Below are 20,036 nucleotides of genomic sequence, written 5' to 3' on the forward strand. Positions count from 1 at the left end.
CTTATTATTCTTCAGCCGGTTTATTGCTGTCTTTACCTCATCTTGGCCGGGTGGTATACATTCAATATCATCTTCTGGGATTGGATCTGTGGTATCTTCGTCGACTTCGCTACTATTGGATACCAACAGTTTGGAAAAATCTTCTTTCCATATCCTTAGCACACTATCTGTATCAGTTACCAAATTACCTTGCTGGTCTCTACAGGAGGAGGTGCCTGTACCAAATCCATCAGTTTGATGCCTCAGTCTTTGGTTGAATTTTCGGACTTCATTCTGACTCCTGTACATCTCGATTCTTTCACACCCCGCTTTTCCATCTCTCTCTTTTTCCTGCGGAAAAGACGTTTCTCCCCTCTCCTTTTCTCCCGATATCTCTCTCGTGGGCTACGCGTTGCTACTGATTGTAAAGTAGCCCTATATGTCGCATTTTTCTCTTCGGTAGCAGCACGACACTCCTGATCATACCATGGATTCCTTGGTGGAGGTCTCTGGTATCCAAGTATGGATTTTGCGGCTGTCTGCATGGAGTGGGCAATGGTTTGCCATTGTCCTGATATGTTATCGAGACGAGGACTGCTTTGATTAAGCAGTTGGGCCACTGGAGTGGAATATGCTGTGGCTATCTGCTGTGTTAGCAGCTTACCGATGTTCAACATCCGTGTTGTGTCTGTTCGCACTTTGTTTGATACGTTTAATCTGGTACGTACCTTTGTTGCAACAAGGTAGTGGTCCGAATCTATGTTTGCACCTTCGAACGATCGTACATCCAACACGCTTGATGCATGTCTTCCATCTATCACAACGTAATCAATATGATTTCTTGTTCTTTGATCTGGCGACAGCCAGGCGCCTTTATGAATATCGAGATTCCTAAATCTGGTACTGCTAACTACCAGGTTTTTTGCAGCTGCAAAGTCTATCAACCTCATACCATTGTCTGATGTTTCACTCTGGAGACTGAATTTCCCGACTGTTGGGCCAAAGATATTCTCCTTTCCAATTTTGGCATTAAAATCGCCTAGAATGATTTTAATGTCATGGGCAGGGCAACGGTCATAAGTTTCTTCTAAGCGGTCGTAAAATATATCTTTGGTCTGTTCGTCTTTGTCTTCAGTGGAATGATGAGCGCAAATAAAGCTGATGTTGAAGAATTTTACTTTTAATCGAATTGCAGTGAGTCTTTCATTCACTGAGGTGAAGCTCGAGACCAGATGTTTTAACCTCCGACCAACTACAAATCCGCAACCAAACTCATGCTTTGTGTCATGGCAGCTATAATACAGTGCGCCACCTTTAGGTGTTGTTGTGACGCCTTTCCCAATCCATCGTATTTCCTGTGTGGCAGTAATGTCGGCCTTGTATTTTTCAAGTACATCTGCCAATGCGTAAACTGCACCATCTCTATAAAGTGTGGGAACATTCCAGGTGCAGATTCGCAGATCATGGTCCTTAAAACGTTTGCGGGGTTCGTCAACTTTAGAGGGGTTTGTTTTTCTTTTCTTTCGTTTTTTCATAGTAGGATGTTTTTTCTAGGGGAGGGTTACTAACCCGACGCCCAAACCCAAGTTTTTAACGTTCTTATGGGTGAACGCGTGGCACATGTTAGCTCACTACCTTTAACGGGTGTTAAAGGCAGTTCCCCAGGTGACACCACGGGGAGGTCAGTGTCCACTTGAGATGAAAGAGGGACCAAGATAAATCCTGGGCTTTGCCATGTTAAAGCCGGTCAAGACCGTTGCTTGGTATCATTCATCCCTACGTCATTCATCCCCAAACGACATCAGTTGTGAAATAAAAAGAAGAATCGTATTGGCCAACAGATGCTACTTTGGCTTAAGTAAGCACTTTAAAAACAAAGCCACAACTCGTCAAACAAAAATAACGCTTTACAAAACACTGATACTACCCGTGCTGATGTATGGTTCCGAAGCCTGGGTACTTGCGCAAGCAGATATGGCAGTGCTTGGCGTGTTTGAGAGAAAAATTCTTCGAAAGATCTATGGACCGTTCTGCGTTGACGGCGAATGTCGACGTCGTATGAACCACGAGCTATATCTGCTATACAACGACATCAATATAGTTAAACGTATCGAGATGCAGCGATTGCGTTGGCTAGGCCATATGATAAGAATGAGCGATGATGAACCAGCTAAAAAGGCGTATAAATTCGAGCGGTGCACGCAGAATTGGCAGGCCAAAGAATAGATGGCGCAAACAAGTGGATGAAGAGATGACAAGGCACGGTATTTCAAAAAGCGAAGCACTAAACAGAGAGAATTGGAGATCTTTTCTTAGTTCGGCCTATAGAACAAATGTTCTGTAATGGGCCAGCTAAGTAAGTTAGTAAGAATACGCATTTTACAGACAAAACACATCCATATTAGCCAAGAATTTTCCTCCGCCCAGGCACGAACCAAAACAAAAATCAGGAGTAGACACTCCGGTATATGAAGCTCACAAAATAGAAACACAAAACAAAAGCGAACATTTAAACCGCTAAAGAGAGCCCACTGTCATTGGATTGAGTAAAGTACTAAGGTCTCAGGTATATTTAGAGTAGCACCGAAGACAAAGACAGTTGCAAGTCTATGCTGAGTTTGACTGCGAGTTTTGTCTGTAAGTACCATACAGCCACCTAAGTGGGAAATTTGAGCCGTAAATTTTTATCACGAGGAGTTAGAGAAGACCATTCCATGGTAGGCGATATAAATCTCTTCAAAAAAAATCTATCACCTCATAAAATTAATTTCATATCAAAGGATTACTTTTCCTCCTTTACCACTCCCGCCTCAACCCACAAACAAATCGTTGCCTTTATTTGTGGTCTTAACCTAATGGCAGTAATATTTCTAATGCAATGAAATCCTCAACTGTGACAATAAAACCCCAGCAACAATAACAACAACAAGCAGAGCATTTAAACATTCCACCAGCCATCAAAATGTTGATGACGATAACGACGACAACCGCAGACGCCATGAATGACTACTATGACGTCTATGATTTTGTGGGCTATTGGCTAAACGGAAACCGGAAAATAATGCCACTGCCGCCATTCGCCATTACTTCAAATACCATAATTATTTGAGGATTACATTTGAGTTTCACTTAATATTTACTGCTAGTGTTGTTGTTTTTGTACATTCAAATCCTTTTGTTGCCAGCGGATTGGGTTCATGAACTTCATTTTCATGGGTCTTAGTTTCCATATTTCTCGCATTCTTAGCTTTGTTTTGGTGTGGTCAATTGAGTGGAGAAGGCAGTTGTGGTTTTTGGTTATTTTCTTTTGTTGTTTTTGCTCGTAAATCCTAGCATACAAATCTTTTTAGGACCATCAAGCGCTGTAATCCTATTAGTTCCAGATTATTGCGAATTATTGCCTGGTTCTGCCTGCCGAATGGTTGTGGCGAAGCGATAATAATAACAATAATTTGCTTTTGCTGGCCCCCCATGAATGCTTTTGATGTCTTTGTCATGACAAAATGCCATAAAAAGCGAACAAAATGCTTAAAAATTAAGTAAATAATGTCAGGTACATTATGGCTCCAGGCAATAAAGGTTTTATTCACACGGGTGAATGTGGCGAGCGATGGAATAAAAAATTGATTGTCAAGAGGTTAATGTGCACAACAAAAAGCTGATGGACACGCACACACATATGGAATGTGTTGGACTACACAGGTGATTAGAGCGGCATGACAAAGGTTGTGGAGTTTTGGGTATGGACAATAAAATCCGTCACTGTAAAAATTCCCCCACTGCAAAAAAGAAATACAAATTACTTGGTTAGTCATTTCATACTTACCATTGAGCACATGAACGGTAACACTTTTCGGTTTAGCATTCGATGGATTACATTGATAGTGCCCAGAATCCGATGGTCGAGCTGATTTGATCAACAGAAAGGATGTCGTTGTGTCGCCTTTTATGGTTACAACCGAAACACCACCACGCGGCGAATCATAGTTGATAATCTGCAATGAAAGAAATGGCAGAGAGGAAAAGAAAGTCAAACAGGGAAATCAGAAAGGCAAACACACAAAAAAAATACAAAAAATATTTTGCTTGACAAAACCATCATGGACACACACACCCACATCGAGACTACAGCAATACAGACGTGCATTCACTTGAATTGTGGCCTTAACACCAAAAACCCGAGAGAAGAAAACACACAAAACCATTTATTTTTGGCATGTACAAAAAGCAAACGGACAAAGGAAGTAGAGAGAAAAAGTAACCAGTATAACCAGGATATTGAAGGGACAATATTTTTCCGCAATTTTTCTTTCTTTTGGTAGATATAAGAAAAATATTGTTTTTTAAGTTTAATAACAATGTTGGCTTTTAAGCGTGTAAATAAACTCATAGCAAAAGAGGAAAAAAGGATAAAAATAAAAAGAAATACCATATTAAATTTGTTAAAGGATTTAGGATGAAACGGAGTAATAATATTTTAAAGGATATTTTTGAAAGGAATACAAAATAGGACCTTCACAAAAATAAATGAAGATCTTTAAAAATATTATATATATATATATATATATATATATATATATATATATATATATATATATATATATATATATATATTGACGACTTTCAGAGCAATAAAAAAGCAAAGCAATTTTTTCAGGGATCTTCACAGCAATAAACGTGGATTTTTAAAAAATATTTTTTTCAAGGATCTTCACAGCAATAAACGTGGATTTTTAAAATATATTTTTTCAAGGACCTCAACAACAATAAACGAGGATTATTACAAAAATATTTTTTTAAGGATCTTCACAGCAATAAACGTTTATTTTTAAAAAATATTTTTTCAAGGACCTCAAGAACAATAAACGTGGATTTTTAAAAAATATTTTTTTCAAGGATCTTCACAGCATTATACATGGAGTTTCAATTTTAAAAAATATTTTTTTCAAGGATCTTCACAGTAATAAACGTGGATTTTTAAAAAATATTTTTTCAAGGACCTCAAGAACAATAAACGTGGATTTTTTAAAAATATTTTTTTCAAGGATCTTCACAGTAATAAACGTGGATTTTTAAAAAATATTTTTTCAAGGACCTCAAGAACAATAAACGTGGATTTTTTTAAAAATATTTTTTTCAAGGATCTTCACAGCAATAAACGTGGATTTTTAAAATATATTTTTTTCAAGGATCTTCACAGCAATAAACGTGGATTTTTAAAATATATTTTTTTCAAGGATCTTCACAGCAATAAACGTGGATTTTTAAAAAAAATATTTTTTTCAAGGATCTTCACAGCAATAAACGTGGATTTTAAAAAAAATTATTTTTTCAAGGATCTTCACAGCAATAAACTTGGATTTTTAAAAAAATATTTTTTCAAGGACCTCAAGAACAATAAAATAATTAATAATTAAAAAATAATTTTTCAAGGACCTCAAGAACAATAAACTTGGATTTTAAAAAAATATTTTTTCAAGGACCTCAGGAACAATAAACGTGGATTTTTAAAAAATATTTTTTCAAGGACCTCAAGAACAATAAACGTGGATTTTTTAAAAATATTTTTTTCAAGGATCTTCACAGCAATAAACGTGGATTTTTTAAAAATATTTTTTTTTTCAAGGATCTTCACAGCAATAAACGTGGATTTTTAAAATATATTTTTTTTAAGGATCTTCACAGCAATAAACGTGGATTTTTAAAAAATATTTTTTCAGGGACCTCATGAACAATAAACGTGGATTTTTAAAAAATATTTTTTCAAGGACCTCATGAACTATAAACGTGGATTTTTAAAAAATATTTTTTCAAGGACCTAATGAACAATAAACGTGAATTTTTAAAAAATATTTTTTCAAGGACCTAGGGACAATAAACGTGGATTTTTAAAAAATATTTTTTCAAGGACCTCAGGAACAATAAACGTGGATTTTTAAAAAATATTTTTTCAAGGACCTCAGGAGCAATAAACTTGGATTTTTAAAAAATATTTTTTCAAGGACCTCAGGAACAACACACTTGGATTTTTAAAAAATATTTTTTCAAGGACCTCAAGAACAATAAACGTGGATTTTTAAAAAAATATTTTTTTCAAGGATCTTCACAGCAATAAACGTGGATTTTTAAAAAATATTTTTTCAAGGACCTCAGGAGCAATAAACTTGGATTTTTAAAAAATATTTTTTCAAGGACCTCAGGAACAACACACTTGGATTTTTAAAAAATATTTATTCCAGGACCTCAAGAACAATAAACGTGGATTTTTAAAAAAATATTTTTTTCAAGGATCTTCACAGCAATAAACGTGGATTTTTAAAAAAATATTTTTTTCAAGGATCTTCACAGCAATAAACGTGGATTTTTAAAAAAATATTTTTTTCAAGGATCTTCACAGCAATAAACGTGGATTTTTTAAATATATTTTTTCAAGGACCTAAAGAACAATAAACGTGGATTTTTAAAAAATATTTTTTTCAAGGATCTTCACAGCAATAAACGTGGATTTTTAAAATATATTTTTTCAAGGACCTCAAGAACAATAAACGTGGATTTTTAAAATATGTTTTTTCAAGGACCTCAAGAACAATAAACGTGGATTTTTAAAAAATATTTTTTCAAGGACCTCAAGAACAATAAACGTGGATTTTTAAAAAATATTTTTTCAAGGACCTAGGGACAACAAACGTGGATTTTTAAAAAATATTTTTTCAAGGACCTAGGGACAATAAACGTGGATTTTTAAAAAATATTTTGTTCAAGGACCTCAGGAACAATAAACGTGGATTTTTAAAAAATATTTTTTCAAGGACCTCAGGAGCAATAAACTTGGATTTTTAAAAAATATTTTTTTAAGGACCTTCACCTCCATAAACTTGGATTTTTAAAAAATATTTTTTTCAAGGAACTTCACCACCATAAACGTGGATTTTTAAAAAATATTTTATTCAAGGAAATTCACTACCGTAAACTTGGATTTTTAAAAAATATTTTTTTCAAGGATCTTCACAGCAATAAACGTGGATTTTTAAAAAATATTTTTTTCAAGGATCTTCACAGCAATAAACGTGGATTTTTAAAAAATATTTTTTTCAAGGATCTTTACAGCAATAAACGTGGATATTTAAAAATTATTTTTTTCAAGGACCTCAAGAACAATAAACGTGGATTTTTAAAAAAATATTTTTTTCAAGGATCTTCACCGCAATAAACGTGGATTTTAAAAAAATATTTTTTTCATGGATCTTCACAGCAATAAACGTGAATTTTTAAAAAATATTTTTTTTCAAGGATCTTCACAGCAATAAACGTGAATTTTTAAAAAATATTTTTTTAAGAACCTCAAGAACAATAATCGTGAATTTTTAAAAAAATATTTTTTCAATGACCTCAAGAACAATAAACGTAAATTTTTAAAAATATTTGTTTGAGGATCTTCACAACAATAAACGTTGATTTTTAAAAAATATTTTTTATCAAGGACCTTCACCACCATAAACGTAAAATTTTAAGAAATATTTTTACAAGGACCTTCAGAACAATAAACGTGGATTTTTAAAAAATATTTTTTTTAATTTTATTCAGAACAATAAACGTGGACTTAAAAAAATTTAAAGACCTAAAGACGTGAATCTTTAAAAAATATTTTTTTTAATTTTATTCAGAACAATAAACGAGGACTTAAAAAAATTAAAGACCTAAAGACGTGAATCTTTAAAAAATATTTTTTCAAGGACCTTCACAGCAATAAATTTTTAACAAATATTTTTTAAAGGACCTTCAGTCCAATAATCGGGGATTTTTATAAAATATTTTTTCAAAAACCTTCAGACCAATAAATGTGGATTTTTAACAAACATTTTTAAAAAAACTTCAGTCCGATAAACGTGGATTTTTAACAAATATTTTTTCAAACACTTTCAGACTACTAAACGTGGATTTTAAAAAAAAAAAAACATTTTATAAGGACCTTCTGAACAATAAACGTGAATTTTTGAAAAATATTTTTTCAGAGACTTTTATACCAAAAAATTTAGATTTTTAAAAAGTATTTTTTTCAAGGACCTTCAGACCAATCAATAAACGGGGATTTTTAAAAATATTTTTTAAGGACCTTCGGACCAATCAATAAACGGCTATTTTTAAAAATATTTTTTTTCAAAGACCTTCAGATCAGTAAACGTGCATTTTTAGCAAATATTTTTTCAAGGACCTTCAGACCAATAAACGTGGATTTTTAAAAAATATTTTTTTTTTCAGAGGCCTTCATACCAATAAACCTAGATTTTTTAAAAAAACATTTTTTTTCAGAGGCCTTTATACCAATAAACCTGGATTTTTAAAAAATATTTTTTGAAGGACCTTCAGACCAATAATCGGGGATTTTTATAACATATTTTTTAAAGGTCCTTCAGACCACTAAACGTGGATTTTTAACAAATATTTTTTCAAGGACCTTCAAGCAAATAAACATGGATTTTCAACAAAGATTTTTTCAAGGACCTTCAGTCCAATAAACGTGGATTTTTAACAAACATTTTTTCAAGGACCTTCAGACCATAAACGGGGATTTTTATAAAATATTTTTTCAAAGACCTTCAGACTAATAGACGTGGATTTTTAACAAATATTTTTAAAGGACCTTCAGACCAAAAAACGTAGATTTTTAACATATATTTTTTAAAGAACTTCAGACCAATAAACATGGATTTTCAACAAATATTTTTTGAAGGACCTTCAGACTAATAAACGGTGATATTTATAACAACAACAATAAACGCGGATTTTTAAGAAATATTTTTTCAACCACCTTCACAGCAATAAACGTGGATTTTTAACAAATATTTTTAAAGGACCTTCAGCCCAATAAACGTGGATTTTTAACAAATATTTTTTAAAGGACCTTTAGACCAATAAACTTGGATTTTTAACAAATATTTTTTCAAGGACCTTCAGACCACTAAACGTGGATTTTTAAAAAAACATTTTGTCAAGGACCTTCTGACCAATAAACGTAAATTTTTAACAAATATTTTTTCAAGGACCTTCAGACCACTAAACATGGATTTATAAAAAATATTTTTTCAAGGACCTTCAGACCAATAATCGGGGATTTTTATAGAATATTTTTCCAAAGACCTTCAGACCAATAAACGTAAATTGCTAAAAAATATTTTTTCATGGACTTCCAGACCAATAAACGGGGATATTTGTAGAATATTTTTGCAAAGACCTTCAGACCAACAAACGGGGATTTTTATACCCTCCACCATATGGAGGGTATAATTAAATTTGTCATTCCGTTTGTAACACATCGAAATATTCGTCGGAGACCCTATAAAGTATATATATTATTGATCAGCATAAAATTCTATGTCGATTTTACCATGTCCGTCTGTCCGTCCGTCCGTCTGTCTGTTGAAATCAAGATACAGCTCGCAATTTTAAAGATAGAGAGTCAAAATTTGATATAGAAGTTTTTATTACTTGCAGGATGGTTGGTATTGAAAATGGGATATATCGGTCCACGTTTTGATATAGCCCCCATAGAACGGTACCTCCCGATTTTCGGTATTTTTAAGGTTTTAGCTTCATTATCCTACCAAAATGGCTGAAATTTGGTACGTAGTCTTCTTTAGGGGTATAAAACTTTCCCCCAGAACTTTGTCGGTATCGGTCCACACCTTCATATAGCCCCCAAAGAAGGGTACCTCCCGATTTTCGGTATTTTTAAGGTTTTAGCTTCATTATCCTACCAAAATGGCTGAAATTTGGTACGTAGTCTTCTTTAGGGGTACAAAACTTTCCCCCAGAGTTTTGTCGGTATCGGTCCACACCTTCATATAGCCCCCATAGAACGGTACCTCCCGATTTTCGGTATTTTTAAGGTTTTAGCTTCATTATCAAACCGAAATGGCTGAAATTTGGTACTTAGTCTACGTTGGTGGTATAAAACTTTCCCCCAGAACTTTGTCGGTATCGGTCCATGCCTTCATATAGCCCCCATAGAACGGTACCTCCCGATTTTCGGTATTTTTAACGTTTTGGCCTCAATATTCCACCGAAATGGCTGAAATTTGGTATTTAGACTTCGTTGGGGGTACTCAAACTTCCCCTTTAAATTTGTCGGTATAGGTTCACGCCTTCATATAGCCCCCATGGAAAGGTACCTCCCGATTTTTCGTATTTTGAAGGTTGTGTCTTCAATATTCCACCAAAATGGCTGAAATTTGGTATTTAGTCTTCAATGTGATATAAAACTGTTCGCCAGAAATATGTCTGTACAGGTCCACGCTTTCATATTGCCCCATTTCTGACTAAAATTCGTCGGTATAGATCCACGTTTCGATATAGCCCCCATAGAACGGTACCTCCCGATTTTCCAACCGAAATGGCTGAAATTCGTTATTTCGTCTTCCAAGAGTTATAAAATATTCCAGAAGAGTATTATCAGTAAAGGTCCACGTCTTCCTATATCCCCATAGAAGCTTACTTCTTGATTTTCGGTATTTTTTAGTTTTAGCCACATTCTCTTACCGAAATATAGGAAATTTGGTATTTAGTCTTCTTTAAGCCTAAAAACTTTTCGTCAGAAATTTTTCGGTATAGATCGACGTTTTGAAATAGCCCCCATAGAATGGTGTCTCACATTGTTTTACCGAAATTGCTGAAATTTAGTATTAAGTCTCTTTCATAAACGAAAGGAAACTAATTATTCCATTTTACTTCAATACAACTTGTGGTGGAGGGTATAACAAGTTCGGCTCGGCCGAACCTTCAGACCAACAAACGGGGATTTTTATTTATTTTATATTGAGTATTGCCTTAAATGCCTTTAATGGCCTGCCGTAGCCTCTTTTAATTTCTGCACATTTCAATTGAATGACATTTTTATTCTATGCTTCAGTGATGAATAAAAAAACTGAGAATGTCAAAGGCAAAAGAAAAGCCATTAAATAAAATTAAATTGATGAGAGTAAGTAGAACAAGACTGATAAAAATACTACAATACATTTCTTTGGAAATTGTTGTAGTTCTTTTTATTATTATCACCATTATTACCATTGATAGTAGATATGTTCATACAAAGCCCTTTCACACACATACATACACTTTAAGCAGACAAGATATTTTAATCCTTCTTCTTGCTGTTTTGGGGTCTTTTTCCCTCTTTAAAAAACGAAGCCATTAAAATTCCAAATAAAAGAAGAAAAAATTAAAAATAGAGAAAAAAACTTTTTCAAGGATTTACAGGCACCTATAAAAAAGGATTAGTTTTGGGCTTTATGTGGAAAAGAACCCAAAATGAAAGCAACAACAACATTAAAGACCATAGACATGAGCATATCGATGCAGACATAGGCGGTGCTTTTTACAACTAAACCGAACCAAAAAAAAACAGAAAAGAACGGACAAACTACAAAATTCGCAGAAACACAGATTTATTTATATTGGAGTGGAATATGAATTAGGTTAGTAAGTGTCATAAAGCTAACGGAATGGGTGTTTCATCCTATTTTATTCTCAACATAATGCTATGAATTTTAAGCACAACTGAAGAATTCATATCAGACTTCCTAAGCGGTGCATGTATATCCTTCAAACGTAATTTAAAATTATCACAGCATAATGGGACCACCTCTACTAACTTAACACCTTCGTGGACGTGAATGCTATAGCATTTATTTTCATGGTGACGTAGGATGACGTGAATGCTATAGCATTCACTTCGAAAGTCAATTTTTAGTCATGGAATGTTCTTGTGATTAATGTACAAAATATGACTGATTTCATAAATCCGCGAACGTGTTAAGAAATCGATAACGAATAAAAGAGGCTTCGCCCTGCATGATAATAGAGAGCCCAATCTATTTGAATATCCACAATAGATTTTAAGCCATTCAAAATTGTTCAAACATTTAATATCACATTACACTCCAATATACTTGCATACATTCAAACATTTAGACGAACACACCCATCCACCCATCACTCATAAAACAACATTCAATTCCATTTTAAATATTACACTCATTTAATAAAAGAGTGGAGGGTGAAGGCTAGCCATTTCAAACTTACCGCATTATTGTGATTCCAAAATATGTAGGCAGGCGGCTCTGGAGAATTAAGTATAACGCAGGTTAAATTTATAGTTGACCCACTTTCTATATATAGATCAGGGGCACCAATAATTTCTGTTGATGGTTCTGTAAATAGAAAAGAAAAAAAAATAAAAAATTAACATGTATCAAAAAATATGTAATTTTAAATTTAAATATGTAATTTTAAATTTAGTTCGATATCAATATATTGCACAATGTGGCGTATATGTGGTGACAGCAATCATACGCCATATTTTACAATGTCGGTCACATTGTGTATAATTCTGTGGGTAATAATTTTTAAATACTATAAAATTTGCAATGTGAACCAGCTTAAACATAACATATAAGAAAAAACACATTTTTAATGTGGGTCATGAACAAATTGATTATTTTAGAAACATAAAGAGATAGTTTTCGATTTTTATATTTTGTTTAGTAGCGCGAAAATGTCGACATTTTAGAAAAATATGATGAACGTTTTATTTTTAGATGTCACCTCAGATTCTCATATGATTTTGCTTCTTAGGCAATTAACATAATCATATTCTTATATATAGTGTTTTAATTCCGACTGGAAGATATGGCCGTAGCATGTTCCTTAACGTAGGGGGTGACGTAGGGGATGAGAGATACCAAGGAACGGTCCTGACCGGCTTTAACACGGCAAAGTTCAGGATTTATCTTGGTCCCTCTCTCATCTCAAGTGGACACTGACCTACCCGTGGTGTCACTTGGGGAGCTGCCTTTAACACCCTTTAAAGGTAGCGAGCTAACATTAAAAACTTGGGTTTGGGCGCCGGGTTATGCACCCTCCCCTAGAAAAAGCAGCCTACTATGAAAAAACAAAGGAAAAGAAAAACAAATCCCCGCAAACGTTTTAAGGACCATGATCTGCGAATCTTCACCTGGAATGTTCTCACTCTTTACAGCGAAGGTGCAGTTTACGCATTGGCAGATGTACTTGAAAAGTACAAGGCCGACGGGAAAGGCGTCACAACAACACCTAAAGGTGACTCACTGTATTATAGCTGCCATGACATAAAGCATGAGTTTGGTTGCGGATTTGTAGTTGGTCGGAGGTTAAAACACCTAGTCTCCAGCTTCACACCCGTGAATGACAGACTTGCTGATATTCGAATAAAAGCAAAATTCATCAACATCAGCTTTATTTGCGCTCATGCTCCAACTGAAGACAAGGACGAACTGAACAAAGATATATTTTATGAGCGCTTAGAAGAAACATATGACAGTTGTCCTGTCCATGACATTAAAATCATTCAGGCGATTTTAATGCCAAAATTGGAAAGGAGAATATCTTTGGCCCAATATTCGGGAATTTCAGTCTCCACAGTGAAACATCTGACAATGGTATGAGGCTGATAGACTTTGCAGCGGCAAAAAACATGGTAGTTAGCAGTACCCGATTTAAACATCTCGAGATACATAAGGGCACCTGGCTGTCTCCAGATCAGAAAACAAGAAATCAAATTGATCATGTTGTGATAGATGGAAGACATTCATCGAGCGTGTTGGATGTGCGCTTGCTCCGAGGAGCAAATATAGACTCGGACCACTATCTAGTTGCAGCTAAGGTACGCACCCGGTTAAACGTAGCAAACAAAGTACGAACAGACACAACACGAAAGTTAGACATCGGTAAGCTGCAATCACAACAGATAGCCACAGCATGTTCCACTCAACTAGCCCAATTGCTTAATCAAAGCACTCCTCATCCCAATAATATATCAGCGCAATGGCAAAGTATTGCCAACTCCATGCAAACAGCCGCAAAATCCATACTTGGATTCCAGAGACCTCCACCAAGGAATCCATGGTATGATCAGGAGTGTCGTGCTGCTACCGATGAGAAAAATGCGGCATATAGGGCTACTTTACAAGCCGTAGCAACGCGTAGCACACGAGAGAGATATCGGGAGAAAAGGAGAGAGGAAAAAGAGAGAGATGGAAAAGCGGGAGTGTGAAAAAATCGAGATGTACAGGAGCCAGAATGAAGTCCGAAAATTCAACCAAAGAGTAAAGCATCAAACTGATGGCTTTGGTAAAGGCACCTTCTCCTGTAGAGACCAGCAAGGTAATTTGGTAACTGATACAGATAGTGTGCTCAGGATATGGAAAGAGCATTTTTCAAACCTGTTGGCATCCAGCAAAGACGACGAAGATACCACAGATCCAATCCCAGAAGATGGTATTGAATTTATACCGCCCAGCCAAGATGAGGTAAAGACAGCAATAAACCGGCTGAAGAATAATAAGGCAACAGGAGCCGATTGCTTAGCAGCCCAGCTGTTCAAAACCGGAGGCGACACGCTTATAAGGTGTATTCATCAGCTAGCTAGCACCATCTGGCAGGAAGAACGAGTACCCGACGATTGGAACCTGAGTATCCTGTGCCCTGTCCATAATAATGGAGATAAGACTGTATGCTCTAACTATAGGGGCATAAGTCTACTCCCGATTGCGTACAAGATCGTGTCAGGGATATTATGCGAACGATTAAAGATATAATTGGGCCATACCAATGTGGCTTTAGACCTGGCAAGTCCACCGTTGACCAGATATTTACCCTGCGGCAAATCCTGGAGAAGATCCAAGAGATGCAGATCGACACCTACCACATTTTTGTCGATTATAAAGCAGCCTTCGACAGCCCACTACGTTCAAAGGTATTCCAGGCCATGTATGAATTTGGTATCCCCGCAAAGCTCATTTCGGCTTTGTAAAATGACTTTGACTGACAGGAGATACTCAGTTAAAATAGGAAAGTACCTCTCCGAAGAATTTTGTACCAAAAGAGGTTTCAGGCAAGGAGGCAGCCTTTCGTGTGATCTCTTCAACATCCTGGTGGAAAAGGTTATTCGAGAGGCAAACGTCAAAAGAAGTGGGACAATCTGCACCAATAGACACATGGGACGATCAGTAAAAGAAGTAACTGATACCTTTATGAAGGTCGAAGAAGAATCTGCTAAAGTGGGTCTGGCGGTAAACGGCGGGAAGTCTAAGTTGATGGTGTCGACGCGTAATGCGTCCATAGAGATCGGGCCAACTGTTGAAGTTGGTTCCTATAATTTTGAGGTAGTAAAAGACTTCGTCTACCGTAAACACAGCAAAGAAGAATTGTATTGGCCAACAGATGCTACTTTGGTTTAAGTAAGCAGTTTAAAAACAAAGCCACATCTCATCAAACAAAAATAACGCTTTACAAAACACTGATACTACCCGGGCTGATGTATGGTTCCGAATCCTGGGTACTTGCGCAAGCAGATAGGGCAGTGCTTGTTGTGTTTGAGAGAAAAATTCTTCGAAAGATCTACGGACCAATCTGCGTTGACGGAGAATATCGACGTCGCATGAACCACGAGCTATATCTGCTATACAACGACATCAATATATTTAAACTTATTGAGATGCAACAATTGCGTTGGCTAAAAAGGCATATAAATATGAGCCGCTTGGTGGTGCACGCAGAATTAGCAGGCCAAAGAATATATGGCGCAAACAAGTGGATGAAGAGATGACAAGGCGCGGTATTCCAGAAAGAGAAGCAATAGACAGAGAGAAATGGAGATCTTTTCTTAGTTCGGTCTATAGAACAAATGTTCTGTAATGGGCCAGCTAAGTAAGTAAGTATGTTCCTTAATTAATTACATATCCATAAGTGGAAAAGTACTCTTCCAAATCTTTCATAAGGATGTTATATAGAAGACACAAAGGAAAGCAAAGAACAGAGATTTGCGTTTGAATGGGAAATCACTTGACTTCTGCCGCATATGCTAGAGAAAGTTATAGAACCCTAAATCACGCCACAATGGTTTTACTTGATTGCCCTGAGGCTTCGTTTTAAATATAAGGGAAGGAAATTTTCAAAATGACAAGAAATCTAACTAATCTTAACAGGGAATTATATACAGAGCTCCGATTTACTCGCGAGTGAAAAATTGGGGGGAGGTGGTATTTTTTTTATTCGGTATTTAATTCAAGTAATACATTTTGAAATATACACATAGAAATATTTTGGGTGTAATTTTTTTGGTGGGAGTGGAACAGGTTTTTTGAGGGTGTCGTAAGTTTTTGTTTGGTGGTGGGGAGGCGGTAAGTTGCCTCCCTCAATTTGCTCGAAATCGAGGAAAGTTTCAATCGCCAGTGGAATTCGAGAGAGTATTCGGAGCTCTGATTATATAACAAGATTCTTAAAAATAAATTGTATGCTGATTGGCATGCCTATAAAAAGGTTGTCAATAAATACAACGGCGTGGTTAAGGACGTCAAAATAGTCAGGCGTTAAAGAGGTTTATTGATGTGAAAAAATTTCGTAAGGGTATTTGAAAGGACCTAAAGTCCACCGTGGTGCCATGATATATACACCTGCCTAACACGCTGCAGGCCGTGGGATCGATTCCCCGGCCAGGCAACATCAAAAATTTTCAACGGTGGCAAAATACCCCTCAGTAATGTTGGCGACATTTCCTGAGTATTTCAGCCATGTAAAACTTCTCTACAAGTGGTGTCTTAAGACACGCCGTTCGGACTCGGCGATAAACAATAGGTCCCATATCATTGAGCTAATGTGAATCGAGGCGCACTCATTGATATGAGAGAAGTCTCCCTTGTCCCATCTGGGATGTTTGTGGAACAACTATTATTATTATAAAGTCCATTAGAAGCAACTTAGCTCATGAGGGTGGAGCGTAGACAAAGTCCGAACTTAAAACTCTCGATTTCTTAAGAAGCACAAATTGTTCATCAAATACGGCTATAGTACCAAGTCTTTGTAGAAGAACTCCATAGAAAAGAACGCCTACTACAAAATTGCAAATTTTTGCATAGAATAGGCCTTGTATAAAGTTATTCTATTACCCTTTCTCTGACTTTTATATAGAATGTATACCATTCTTAGGACTTTCTATCTAACACTGGACCTCTCTAAGGGAACTCTATAAAGGACAATGGTCTTGAATATAATGTAAAACCTGAATAAAGAACACTCTACATAATAGAAGAACTATTTAAGTTCCTCTACGAGTTCCTCGTACAAAGCTTTTGTACAAAATAGAAGATTTTAACAAGTAAGAAAAGTCTTAGTCGGACGGAGCCGACCATGGGATACCCTATACCACTATCCCTGGACAATCGCTCTCCACGGAACTTCTTTTCAATGATTGTGAAAATTTAATTATCAAATATCAGAGATGTAATGTATAATACTTATGACCAAAACCAAAAAGTTATCTAGCATGACAAAGACATTTTTGTAGAAACCCACTTATGTACTTAGTAATACTACTTCCGTTGTTTAACCGCTACGTTATTGAAATTTTTACCAATTTCACACAAAAGTTTCAGTCCATTTAACCCGCTAAGTATTCTCTGACCTTCACGTTGGTTTGTACTCTTCTTCTTCACCATAAACTCAAACTTTGTTTAAAATTTTGCGGGTTATTATTTTGACCTACAGAGCCGCTTAAAAATTGGTTAAAATTTTGTTTTTGGTCCATTTCATCCCCTGAACATTTCACGATCATCACCAAAAACTAATCATTTCTATTCTGGCCCGAACCCAACCTCGTTACAATCGGTCCATAATTGCGGCCTTAAGCTTGTTTACAATTTTTAATGGACGGACACACATCGCTAAATCGCTTTATCAAGTCGAGATATGAATTTTGGCATACCAAATAAGGGGTCTAGGACGAATATTCCGTGGTTTTACATTAATTTTTGGAGAGACAATATGTAGCATGGGATAAAAATGTGGTTCTCTACACAGAACCCATTATATATTAGGCATTAGGCCCGTTATCTAGCAAACACTTTATTGCAATTTACATCAGAGGAAAGGTCAGTAGTTTTTTCCCATATGTAGGCTACTTTGCGAAATATATATGTCCTCAAGGAATTAAAATATCGACCAAAAATAAAATTTTTATATTTTTCATACAACTGTAATGGTCCATTTGACCCGCTAAAGAATATCAGATCATCATTCAAAATTGTAGGCATCTTTTTCGACCTATACTCTTACCCGGTGCAAAATTTCGTGACTATTGATGTATAATTGCGACTTCTAGCGAGTTTATTATTACACTACAAACAAATAACGGAATATATTAGGCTGTAACTCTGTTATCTGATCATGCCCACCAACATAATTGGCATCAATTGAAAGGTCAAGCAATCCACTTTCAAGTTTATCTCACTTGTCCGGAATGTCAATTCCAGGAATTTAGATATAAGCTGTATATTAAAAATTTTCACAATTTTCACACAAAAGTTTTGGTTCATTTAACCCTCTAAATATTATCCGATCGCCATCTCAAGTTGCAAGCTTCTTCTTTGTCATATACTCTTACCTTATTTAAAATTACGCGTTGATCGGACTATTATTGAGACCTACAGAGCCGCTACAAAATTGGATAAATATTATGTTTTTGGTCCATTTCATCCGCTAAATATTTAACGATCATCACCAATAAGAATAGGGATCTATTCTGATCTGAACCCGACCTCCACACAAAATTTCGTGACGATCGGTCCATAATTGCGGCCTGGAGCGTGTTTACAATTTATAATGGACAGACGGACGGACGGACGGACAGACACACATCTAAAAATCGCTTTATCTCGTCGAGATATGAAGATTGGTATACCACATTGGGGGTCTCCGACGAATATTTCGCGGTGTTACATGAATTTTTACCAAAACAAACTTATAATACCCTTTTCCACATTGTGGTATAGGGTATAAAAACTTAGTAATCATATATCGTATAGAAGGCTACTTACGGACCATATATACAAGACCTCAATTGGAGAATAAAATACGTCCAAAGGGTTATTCTTTAGGCTAAAGAAATTATTATAAGGGACTCAAGGGGAATACCATGCGGTATTCCACGGAACAAAGTAGGTCTAAAGGGTTCTACCCCCGAATAGAAGACCTCTGAAAGGGGTCTTCTATAGAATAGAAGACCTCTGAAAGTTGTCTTCTATAGAATAGAATACCTCTGAAGGGGGTCTTCTATAGTAGTCCTCTGTAGGGGTATTCTATAGAATAGATGACCCCGGAAGGGGTTTCTATAAAATAGAAGACCTCCGTAGGGGGTCTTCTATAGAATAGAACAACTCCGTGGGGGGTCTTCTATAGAATAGAAAACCCTTCCGGGGTCTTCTATTCCATAGAATACCCCTACAGAGGACTTCTATTCTATAGAAGACCCCTACAGAGGTCTTCTATTCTATTCAGAGGTCATCTAGTCTATAGAAGACCCCTTTCAGAGGTCATCTATTCATCCGTAGGGTGTCTTCTATAGAATAGAAGACCTCCGTAGGGTGTCTTCTATAGAATAGAAGACCTCCGTAGGAGACCTCCGTTAGAATAGAAGACGTCCGTAGTGGGTCTTCTATAGAATAGAAGACGTCCGTAGGGGGTCTTCTATAGAATAGAAGACGTCCGTAGGGGGTCTTCTATAGAATAGAAGACGTCCGTAGGGGGTCTTCTATAGAATAGAAGACGTCCGTAGGGGGTCTTCTATAGAATAGAAGACGTCCGTAGGGGGTCTTCTATAGAATAGAAGACGTCCGTAGGGGGTCTTCTATAGAATAGAAGACGTCCGTAGGGGGTCTTCTATAGAATAGAAGACGTCCGTAGGGGGTCTTCTATAGAATAGAAGACGTCCGTAGGGGGTCTTCTATAGAATAGAAGACGTCCGTAGGGGGTCTTCTATAGAATAGAAGACGTCCGTAGGGGGTCTTCTATAGAATAGAAGACGTCCGTAGGGGGTCTTCTATAGAATAGAAGACGTCCGTAGGGGGTCTTCTATAGAATAGAAGACCTCCGTAGGGGGAGAAGAATAGAAGACCTCCTTTGGAGTCTTCTATAGTATAGAAGACCTCCATAGGGGGTCTCAGGCTAACATTTGGTATTCTCTCCGTTGT

The 20,036-nt window shown here is 36.0% G+C and overlaps 1 protein-coding gene across 2 annotated transcripts in view; it reads right to left on the bottom strand.

The window, feature by feature from the left end:
* Positions 1-20,036, bottom strand: part of LOC141395282 (uncharacterized) — a 158,301-nt gene that overhangs the window by 6,368 nt on the left and 131,897 nt on the right. For both annotated transcript variants that reach the window (XM_073970946.1, XM_073970954.1), the window contains exons 5-6: positions 12,058-12,185; positions 3,806-3,974 (exon numbers count right to left, since the gene is read on the bottom strand). In XM_073970946.1, the coding sequence (XP_073827047.1) occupies positions 3,806-3,974; positions 12,058-12,185 (297 nt within the window). The remainder of the gene's footprint in view (positions 1-3,805; positions 3,975-12,057; positions 12,186-20,036) is intronic.

This window comes from Musca autumnalis, unplaced genomic scaffold (genome assembly GCF_047663935.1).
Source record: "Musca autumnalis isolate F117 unplaced genomic scaffold, ASM4766393v1 scaffold_1, whole genome shotgun sequence".
NCBI classification, from domain to species: Eukaryota; Metazoa; Arthropoda; class Insecta; order Diptera; family Muscidae; genus Musca; species Musca autumnalis.